This window comes from Papaver somniferum, chromosome 10 (genome assembly GCF_003573695.1).
Source record: "Papaver somniferum cultivar HN1 chromosome 10, ASM357369v1, whole genome shotgun sequence".
Classification (NCBI taxonomy): Eukaryota; Viridiplantae; Streptophyta; class Magnoliopsida; order Ranunculales; family Papaveraceae; genus Papaver; species Papaver somniferum.
Window position 1 is genome coordinate 122,899,147 of NC_039367.1, and position 11,553 is coordinate 122,910,699.

At 35.6% G+C, this 11,553-nt stretch overlaps 1 protein-coding gene across 1 annotated transcript; it reads left to right on the forward strand.

Annotated features, from left to right (window-relative positions):
• The first annotated feature begins 4,307 nt into the window (after window positions 1-4,307).
• LOC113318656 (V-type proton ATPase subunit F-like) lies at window positions 4,308-10,046 on the forward strand. Its single transcript, XM_026566861.1, has 5 exons — window positions 4,308-4,459; window positions 7,824-7,904; window positions 8,379-8,460; window positions 8,778-8,860; window positions 9,635-10,046. Exons 2-5 carry the CDS (start codon window positions 7,845-7,847, stop codon window positions 9,797-9,799), a joined length of 390 nt encoding a protein of 129 aa, XP_026422646.1. The 5' UTR covers window positions 4,308-4,459; window positions 7,824-7,844; the 3' UTR covers window positions 9,800-10,046.
• Window positions 10,047-11,553: the final 1,507 nt, after the last annotated feature.

Consider the following 11,553-nt stretch of genomic DNA (forward strand, 5'->3'; position numbering starts at 1 on the left):
TGTAACAAGGACTCCCAAACTAACGGCCATGTTATTTTTCATAATTGCTATTGCATCATCATCCGAGGAATAAAAACTACTATTAGAAGAAGAAGATGAAGAAGAAACAAAAGAGCAATAATGAGCGGTTTTCTCATAGTGTTCCATTACTATATGAAGCAGAAGAGATGTATTGTTATTCATATATTGAGTGATCAGGTCTTTAATTTATAACCCATTTTCAAGAGCATTAAAAAAACCAAAAATAGATATTTTTTTGGGTTCACGCAAAAGTGTTTTCCAAAAAAGATAAAGTGTTTGTCAGTGACCTGATATGACTATACTATATATGATATGACTATACTATATAAGATAAGAAAAGATAACTCCAAAGACAGGTCATCTAAATAGTCATAACAAATTAACCCTTCATATTATCATTATCCGAAGTCGAAGATCTTGGTGCCATAAAAGGCATGTGCGTTCTCGCATTGGTATTGACTGAGGACATTGTTGAAGCTGATCCTTGATTCATACAACTCCAAACTTGTGATGGCATTGTTTGGGAAAAGGAACCGTATCCAAGGGGAGGTTGGACAGTGTGCGGCATACGGAAAAGAGATAGTTGTTGCTGCAAATCAACGTTCGCATTATTTAGCCTTTGTATTTCTGCTTCTTTCGACATAATAACGTCCATCCTCTCCTTCGTTTGTTTTAATGTAAATTCGCGAAATTGTTGATTAAAATCAGCATTTTCTTGAAATAATGTGTAAGCTTCATGCTGTCAAGAAAAAATAAAATACATAAGTACAAATATACCAACAAAAATCGAACGTACAATAAAAAGTCGAAAGTACACTTACGTGGGATAATAGATGTGGAGGAGGGATATGTACATGTTCAACAGGTTGTTCAATTGGGTCCGTATACAAGTCACTGACATACCCATATGTTTGGGCTTCCCAAATAGGATGAGTCACGTAATCTTTGGAGTTGGTTACCATTCTCCAGTATTGTAAATATATATCATAATCTTTAACAACTTGCACTATCTCTGTTGCATCGACCAAACCTTCTTTTTTTAGGCGTTCGGCTTGAATATTGCCAATATCCCCTATAACTGTGTGTAGTCTTATAGGAACAGCGAAAGTACAATGGTTTTGCCGCCAACACCTTTCACCAAGATACATGTTGTGTTGTACAGTTAGAAAGGGAATAAGAATTTAGTAAGTATGTTATATAGAAAAAAAGTATGTTACATAGTAAGTATGTTATATAATAAAATTTAATTATTAACTCACAATGCCCATGTAAGAAAATATATATCTCGAGTCTGATAGCCGCGTAGCCGTGCATCCCATATCAGATGCAAGAACTTCTCTGTATGATTCCCATGGGCGTCATGTCACTTGTTCAGCAGTAAGCTTACTCAGTAAATCCCTACAACGGAAAATATCATTTGTATTCTTCGGTACATTCTGTACTCGCCTCTGGGATTTCTGGTCGACATATGCCCAGGTATTCATACCCCCAAAACTACTCCATCAAAATAATTAGCCAATTTAATAACTTAGCAACAAAATAAACAATGAGAGGAAAAATAACTAGATTGAAAGAATACCTCTAATACTTGGAATGGACCACATAGTGCCTTCTGTCTCCTCCCAAATAAACGGAGTGCCGCATACAATTTCGAAAACGCAGCACCACCCCAGTCATATGTGGATACTACATCAAGATTTTCAAAAGCAGCTAACCATCCAGCATCAATATAAGTCTTTGCATTAGAAAAGAAAAAATGTCCCAAAACATACATGAAAAAGGCAATTGCTACTCTATGAGCAAGGGTGCTATCATTTTCAGCCGCAACCAACTTGTCTTCGAAGAAATATGACCTTAAATATTTAATTGTAATTGAATTTGAAACCCACGACGGTGCTTTTGGACAGAGCGTGACATCTTGGATATCCGGAAAGATATGCTCACGAACATGTTCAAATTGGTACTTCCCCGAATCATAAGGAACATCAGGCCCATCACCGATACTCAGTCCAGTCAACATGAGCCAATCTAGGGGGTGAATCCCATCTCACCAAATGGGAAGTGAAAAGTGTTTGTTGTATCCCAAAACCGCTCAGCAATATAATCAACCATTGAATGGTTGGTTTCGCTACATTGTATGTCCAGTAAATTTTACCATCCCGCTTTTTCAATAATATATTTAGCTCTAGGACAGTGTTGTGAAATAGTTTGATAGTGATGAATTACCGATGCCAAAGATCCACGATGTTGATACTTCAATTTGTGCTCCCCTGTAAATGTGATGTCCGTAGTAGCGTGCGGTTTATCATCTTGCAGTATAGGAAACCTCCCTAACCGGGGAATATCAACCTCCTTAATTGTACCAGTAGGGATTAAGTTATAATCCTCTTCGGCTACAGATTTTTGTTTCTTGTTCGTCTTCATGCGACCATTGAACCGCGCTGTGAATTTGTTCAACATCTGTGCACACACAATATAGATGCAGTTACATTATTAAAAGACCAACCCTCATTAACGAATATTTTTATTAGTCCATCACCATTTATATTCCAAATACTATAAATCCTTAACACAAACCATATCAATTCCAAATTCTATAATTCCACAAACACAAATTAAATCGTCACCGATGCATTTCGAAAATCATTACAAGATTCCACAACCCAATTTAATCACTTCAATATTCCATAAAAATCACTAAAAAATCAATTCCATACTCACGCAATTAGCTCTTCTACATATGTAACTCCCAAAATTTACATAACTACAATTTACATAACTAAAATTAATCACCTCAAAATTCAATAAAAAACAATACAAATTCAATTATTGGTAACCATATTCACATACAACATGCAGAAAAGCAATAATTAATCCAATAATTTACATAACTACAATAATTTAAAATTAATCCAATAATTTTAAAATTAATCCAATAATTTACATAACTACAATTATTGATAACCATATTCACTAAAATTAATTACCAACAGACAACATGCAGAAAAGCAATAAAAGGAAGCTCTCAATTGAAATAGGTTGATTGAAACAGATGAAGGGTGAGAACTATTTCCCACATAATCTACATAACCACAGATTTTTACAATACCCAAAAATTATAAATCTATTCCGCCCACAAATTAGATCTTCTATAACTATTTTAAAAAAAAAATTAACCAAATTTACATACGCAGCAAATATGGTTTTTTTCACATACATATTACTCTCTAAAAAAACATAAAACACACATACCCAATTAAATTTAACCAATTTCATATTCATATTTGTTCGTTAAAACCCAATTTTATATAAACTAATTTTAACAAATAAAACCCTAAATAAATTATACAACAATATGGATAAAACAAAAGAGATTAAGAAAAAAAAAATACCTCTTTTTTAACCCGGGTTCATCAAGTATCTCGTTTTTTTCTTTTCTTTTACTGCTCGTTACTGTGATGTGTTGGTTTAGAAGCTGTGTTTGTGGGCGGTAGAAACAAAGAGGAGGTAGAAAAGAAAAGAAGAAGACGGAGAAGATTAGGGTAAAGGGCAAGTGAACACGTGGGCTATACGTGGTGGTTAGAGATTGTCTGGGCTTTAATTCCACACGTGCTCGATACGTGTGTTAATACAAGTCCAACACTATACGTACGCCTGCCATGAGGCGTTGATTCCTTCATTCGCCTGAGTGAAACCAAGCGTTGATTATACGTACGTCTGAGAGAAGAGTGAGGCGTTGATTATACGTACGCCTGAGAGAAGCGTTGATTATACGTACGCCTGAGTGAGGCGTTGATTATACGTACGCCTGAATGAGGCGTTGATTATACGTTCGCCTGAAACAGGCGTTGATTATACGTACGCCTCAAAACAGGCGTTGATTATACTAAGCTTCATTCAGGCGTTGATTATACGTTCGCCACACCAGGCGTAGATTATACCTACGCCCCTTCTCCGAGCGTGAACTATATGTACGCCCCACAACCGGCGTATTCTTTACCAACGCCCCACAACCAGCGTTAACTATATCTCCGCCCGGCCCAAACGAAGATTATACCAACGCTCCACATGCAAGTGTGGATTATACATCCGCCCGACTAAATATACTCCACTGCCTTAACGTGACACGACAGACTAAACTCAAATTTGATCGTTTGTTTTGGTCTTTGATCTTTGGTTTTGATCGTACCACTGTGGACGCTCTTAGAGACTGTTGATGGAACCAATCAAATAAATCTAACTGTCCAGCCAGGCAGAGACACAAAATTCAAATCAATAATTCGGTGCAACAGTAAGGGTATAACTGACAATCGGGTTTTCTGATTTTCAACACCACATCTTCAATCTCTGCTCGTGGAAACACACCAGGATCTCTTTTTCGTTTTGTCTCTATATCCAACGAAGAAGAAGAAAGAACCATTAATTATCCAGCAAAGAGGTTTGATTTCTTTTCCACTATGTTAATTAGGCTTTTACGTTGTATAATTGAGTATCTTTGAGTTCGGAGATATTAGGGTTAGTAATTCTCTTTAGTAAGAGCAAATTTTGAGCTAAATCAGTCCTTAGACCAACATGTTAGTGTTTCTCATGTTTTGTGGCTAGAATTTCATAATTTTCTTAATTCTTAGTAGGATTTTAATTGACATTTATAGTAATCATTTAACTGTAATAGGATCTAGTTTTCTTATTTCTGATGGTGTTTGGTCTCTCGAATCGACTAATTACATAGATGCTTAATTTTTGATTTCATGTGCTGTTGATTTGAATTTTGAAGTGATTAAGTGATCATAATATTTGTTTCCTACTATAGTGATTGCGAGGCTTAATGTCAAATCACTGTTGATTTATGGTGGCATTGTAGTGAAGTTTCACAATTTGTTGGAGTTTATGGATATAGGATTGAAAATGTTGGTTTTAACAAAGGCTTAATATACTTGATAGGAACGCACACAATTCCGTGAATAACCCTGATCTACTATAGATAGGTTTAGTTTTTAGTCCTATACAGTATGTATGTACTATATACTAAGTGGTGAGGGAGGCCATTTTTCGGCAATTTGGGTTTTCGTTAAAATTGTTGGCTTGAGTTCTTCTCTCTTTTCTCATTAATTCAGGGATCATCATCGGAATTCACTAGTTCTTACAGAGATTAGACCTCTAATTCATGTTGTTCTATCATTAAATCTAATCCTTTTCATTTGATAAAGTCAAAATTCTCAATTCCTTTTAGTAAAGGTATTTTATGCAGTCGAGCTAAATAAGGAGAAAGACCAAACTTTAACCCGGAGTGAGGGTCCTTGGAAGGTTGAATCTCAGTATCTTAAGATTAGAGAATGGCCACCAAATTTCAAACCTGAGAATCATAAAAGTTCTTCTGCCTTCGTTTGGGTGAATTTACCAGGTTTAAGGTTAGAAATATTGGAAGGAGAAAGAGATTTTGTTCACCGGAAAAGCTGTTGGTAGACCTGTTCAAGTAGATGAAACTTCTTTGGTTAGAAACGTTGGGTACTATGCGAGTGTATTCGTAGAAGTTGATTTTGCATCGTACTGTTCTTAATAGAGTGTGGGTTCAGACTGAATTGGGTTTTTTTTATCAATAATCAGAATCCCAGAAGCTCCTTAATTTTAAGTCATTGTAAGATTGTAGGGCATCCGGTGTCTGTATATAAGTTGATGATTTTCTACTTTGGATTTTGGTAACTTCGACATGGGTTTCATATCTAGCCTACCCCGACTTGTTTGGGACTAAAGGCTTTGTTGTTGTTGTTGTAGTGAATGTTTACAAAAGAAAAAGAAGAAGATTTCTAATATGTGTAAGGATATTATTCGAAGGGGCGTTGGAGGTAATGTTTCTTATGTGATTTCAACCATAATAACTTTGACAATTGATCAGAGTCTGATTATAGTGAATGTGAAGAAGCTGATGAGGCATCTTCTAATGCTAATATGGATATGGGTAGTCTTTTAGCTGCTGTAGATATCGTCCTGCCCCTGGAACTGTGGTAAATATAGTAGAGAGTATTGATGGTAAGATAACCACAGATTTGATCAATATTATTCCTCAAACTACTTCTTTGTCTCAGAAAGAAGGGAAGGAGGATCTGAAGAATTGCAATAAATCTGATTCTATCATAGGCAAGTCAGTTCATCTACTGCAGGTACTGTCGAGGAATTACACTCGAATTGAAGTCTAGGATAAGGGAAACCTTTGAGATTTCTGGTTTGTTATTGTTCATGGTTACTGTCCATTGTACTATTAGGTTTTCATGCCAATGTTTGAAGTCAGTTGTAGATGTTGGTTTCTAGCTCCAGGGTGAGCTTCTTTCTGGCTGTTGAATTTTTCTTAAAATTGTGTTTGGTATTAGTTTTGAGTCAGCCTTGATGTCAATTGTTTGCTTTTAGTGCTATGCTCATCTGAGTGAGTTTTCTTTTGTTAGTATTTTGGTGGTAAATTAGGTTATTTTCTAAATAATAAAATGATGATTAAGCAAAAAAAAATATATATAAAAATGCACTACAAAAAGTAAAAGGGAACATGTAGATGGGTGCAATTGGTCATCTCAGAGTTAGTTCTTTTTTCCTTTTGGTTGGGAGTTGTTTTAGTTGGTGCACCAATCTACAAAACTGGGCTTAATCAATGTATCCATTATGGGCTGTCCATTGTTAGTTTAGAGTCTGCATATATTTCTTTTGATATTGAAGTGTTTCCGGAATAGTTTTGACAGGGATATGAATAATGTATACTCCATTTGTCAGGATCTTGCCATTAAGGCCAGCTCTGAGTGGCTTTTATGTTACTAGGAAGAATTTCTTGAGAAGTTGAAGTAATGAGTGGCTTGAATCATTTTTGGATTTGGTTGGATAAAGATCTGAGGGTTACCACCTCCTAGACTTGATGATGAAGTGATACGTGGAGATAAGGTAACAGAAAATTTTGTTTCCAGCGTTTTAGAGATGGTTACCTGCAAAAGAAGGTCAGGAAAGGAAGTAAAGAGATGGCAAAAGAAACCTGCTGATGTATTTTCATTAGTTAATAACTGCTGCTGGGATTCCATGTATCTGGTAATGCCACCACATTTTCACCAAGTAAATCCGATCTCAAGAAGAAAGATTTAGTTCATAAAAAAGTTTGTGCTTAGGAATTGGAAATCAAGATGTCAAAGAATCACCTTGATATTACTCCCTAGTTAACTGGCGGTGGCCAGAATCAATGTTTGACGAACTGCTGCTATAATGGGAACGACCACATCACATTACAGTTATTGCAGTGTATTATGCCGTTCCACGTCAGTAATAACGGCTGTTATAAACGTCACATGAAATATTTGGTTGTGTTTCTTGTGTAGTTCCTTCAAAAAAATTGGTAGTAGCAATATTAGGGACCAAAATAACCGATGTATCGGCCGTTGTAACAGTCCATATTACTGGTTTTAGTTATCCATTTATTATGAAAGCCACGGCAATGGTAAAGGACAACTTCAAACATTGGCGAAAATGGCTTAAACACCTTATTTGAGAGCCTCGTGAAAAAGGGTAGAGATATTAGACCATCACTATTTAAATAAACCTATGAGTACAACGAATAAAAATAAATGGTAGATGGGTGTGGTGGGTAATTTAGTAGTGCAGTCATTTGAAAGTCTTGATGGTGATTTTGCCAGTGTTTTTATCCTCATCCACGTGTCTTCTTTGATGCTTACATGATTTATGTTGTATACTTACATTGAAAATTAAACCTGCTTTCATTTAGTTAATACTGTGCCCATATGCTCTAACAAGTGTTATTCTCCTGCTTACATCAGAAATTTGTTGTCTGTCTTTTGATGGCGAATAGGGGAACTGCGTCTAATAACTCAGCACTCATTGCTATGATTGCTGATGAGGTATGTGTATATAAGTTGCTTAATATATGCTCCGTGTACATTTAAATTTCATAAAGGTCATTTCATATTTGGGAGGGTTGGATCCCCCATTTCCCGTCTCCTCTGTGGTTAAAGCTGAGGTTGGACTTTGTTGTTAGAGATGGCGGTTGGATCAGCAGTGGGGCTGATCCAGCTGGCTGAATCTCAACAGTGGAGTTAGGTCCAGCTGTGCCTTATCAAAAGAAAAGAAAAAAAAGAGTTAAAATTGGAGTTCTAGACTCTTATTTATTGATTGGTTCCCTATCTGTTAGTTTATTTTCTTTTGTTGATCTAGTAGTAGTATCTTTGTTCTTTAAAGATTGTATTCTGAATTGCAATGATTTCCTTTCTGTAACATCACAAAGTTAAAAGGACATATTTCAGAGTCAAGTTAGATATTGAGGATCACATATAGTTTGTAGTGCCCCTTCTAATACATGATTTTTCTTTATGTAGGACACTATAACTGGATTTTTGCTGGCTGGAGTGGGCAACGTTGATTTGCGTAGGAAGACAAACTACTTGATTGTTGACTCGAGTATGATCATCTTTGGCTGTGAATATTATGATTTATGATATGTTCTGCTAGAACCTGCATGAAATCACATGCATGCTACTTCATATTCTAAATTAAAATTGAACTTTGATTTAGCAGTACATGCTTAGGTATAAAACTGACACACACTTGGTAACTGTATACACTTGACAATGAAACGTTAAGGAAATACGTGCGTTTTCTTTTTCATACCCGCACTCTCTCAGCTGATGGAACAAACTACATTGATTATCATTTCAACCTCTTCCTTCGTTCTTTTAGTTTGTTGCATTTTTAAAAAATGCTTTGTTTTGTTTCAGAAACAACTGTAAAAGCAATTGAAGATGCATTCAAAGATTTTATCTCAAGGGAGGATATTGCTATCGTCTTGATTAGTCAGTATGTAAGTTGTTAAATTGATAGCATACTGCTCGCAAGCATATAGTTGTTAACTGTTTAACTATAATTACTATCTAGTCCCAATGATTCCTGCTTTTCTCCTGGCAAGCATTTCTCTTTTTATGTTATTTTTTTTGTTTGTTTTTGATAATTTTTACCAACTTTTGTTAATCTTTAAAGGGACTCCTTACCAAGGGATTTCTTTGGTATTGTTATCCTGACAATGTATGGTTTGGAAAGATTAGAGATATGGTACATCAGGGTAATAAAACCATAAGATTACAAAAATGAACCACTGTTGCGACATTGTTGAAGACTTTAGAATGGATCGGATTTTTCTTAGATTGATGTACAAGAAAGAAAGAGCAAAACTAATAGTGGCCATTTGTCTTATTTACTATATACAAAGAGAAGACGTGAAAAGGGAGAGATAAAGTTGAGTGGGTTAAGTAGGAAGTAATACTAATAAATTGAATCTTTGTATTGATCTTGAAGGATCTCATGAGTAGCACAGATTAGATCTTTGTATTGATCTTTAGGGGAATCTTAAGAGTAGCACCAGGGGTCAGGAGGATTCAGTACCATGGATGGAGCTATTTTTGGTACAACCTAAAAAGTATAGGATGAAACCTTTGAATCACACCCTAAACGACTAGTTACTGCTTTCTGATTAATTTTATTTTCCTTGCCTGACAGTGGTTAATTGAATAGTTGGAAATTTTGTATACTTGTTTCTAATGGAAACCTAATTAGTTTCTCTATGCATTTCTTTTATCAGGTGGCAAACATGATAAGGTTTCTAGTAGACAGCTACAACAAGCCGGTCCCCGCAATTCTTGAAATTCCTTCCAAGGACCATCCATATGATCCACAACATGATTCGGTTCTTTCACGAGTCAAGTACCTCTTTTCTTCTGAATCAGTGGCTGGAGACAGGCGGTAGGGCGATATGCTTCTTTTTCTTCAGGTTGTTTATCTTTATATATGAGCCTCGAGTGTTATTCCCGTCCTTATTCTTATTGTAATATGTAGCCTTCCTTTTTATTTCTATAGGAACTGTAACTGCAAATTGACAGATGCGTGTTGTGAAAATATTTCAAATAAATTGTGGAAGTCTCAGCGAGAAGTTTCTTTTATTGTTTGGATTGTTGAAGGGATTGAAATACAAGTTGAGTTGGTTTTTCATCTTATTACTTTTGTTGGCAAAAAGGAGTAAACTGTGGCTAGTTTGGAAGTAACGTGACTTCTTTTTTCTGGTCCTGCACTTAGATTTTTTTTTTCCCTCTCTTTTTAAGGAACTAATGGAAATTCAAAGTTACAATGAGTTTAAGATCGAAAATAAGAGAATACAAAATAACAAGAACATACCGTACAAGTACAATACCGAGAAATCCGACAAGAGAAAGAGAAGGATTACCGGAGTAAGACAAATACAAATATGAATAAGATCCGATTAAATCGGAGGAAGAATGGTTTTTCACGGAATCAGAATCCAACCATTTAGTTTTTTTTCTTCTTTAGAAAAATATGCCCCCAAAATAGGAGTGATTTGCTCAAATCTCTTGAAACTAGTGATGGAGCTTCCGTCGTCAAAGAAATCATCGATGAAGATGAAGATTTCGTCGTTGGAGAGCATCACTATCGATCTTGAAACCCAACCCAATAACCAAGAACCATCATTAAAGCGAAGATAAACCTCAAAAGTGTAGATAAAACCACCATAATGGTGTAGATAAGAAGAAAACAAAATAAAAATTAAGCTATAACTACTAACCTAGAAAACAAGAAATAGTGAAGAAATCTGCTCAGATCCAGCCCAAAATGGACTAGATCTGAGCAGAGAAGGGTTGTTCTTGATGGTATTGTTGTTGAAGAAGGAGTGAGAGAGGAGAGAGAAATCTGATGTGGTTATTTCTTTAACAAAGTCTGGGTTTTATGTTTTCACTAGATTTTAAGTTTTATATGTGGTCCAAACAGGAGATTCAACCAAACGGCTGTTACAGCGGTTTTCTTTTTTCTTTTCTTTTTTTGTTTTTTTTGGGTTAGAGCAAGGGCTATAGGTAGTCTCCACTCCTTCACCCTGAAATATCATATTAGGGAGTCTCTCAAACCCTCCTTCACCCAAAGTATACACCTTGAGATGAAAAAGTTGGGAGTTTTTTTTCTTTGGACATGTTGCGAGACGGCTGACTAAAAACGCAGTGGGTTTGGAAGCTACCCATAGCCCTTACTCTTATAAGTTGTTATTGATAAATGTGATATAAAAGTATTTTTTTTTTCTCTTTCTAATATGAAATAGATGCAAATTAAGCGTACGCAAATTATGTCCTCCTATAGTATCCTTATAATACAGGTAGGAGCTAGGAAAACAAGTTTTTCCTAGCGTATATGGCTACCTCATTAACAACCACCTGGCCAGTCTATTAACTTAATTCCATTTCCAACTATAGAAGTCTTTGAACCAAAAGAATCCTTAGAATGGGATTCCAACTTTAGCATCTTTTAAGATTTCAACAAGAGTATAAGAAAAAAACAATTTTGGTATTTAAAAAAAAAATCTTGGATCATACTATTTGTAGTCCGGGAAATACTAGCTAAGGACCCATTAATGATCGCAACAACATTCTTGCAATTTCTCTCTAGGTGTCCAATTGCTTATTTTTAGCATATTTATAACTTCTAAAGCTGATAGGGCAT

Bases quoted from the DNA above. Each gene is read 5' to 3' on its own strand.
- LOC113318656 (XM_026566861.1), top strand. From the start codon at position 7,845: ATGGCGAATAGGGGAACTGCGTCTAATAACTCAGCACTCATTGCTATG. The intron at 7,905-8,378 runs GTATGTGTATAT...TTCTTTATGTAG, and splicing joins TTGCTATGATTGCTGATGAG to GACACTATAACTGGATTTTT. The intron at 8,861-9,634 runs GTAAGTTGTTAA...TTCTTTTATCAG, and splicing joins TCGTCTTGATTAGTCAGTAT to GTGGCAAACATGATAAGGTT.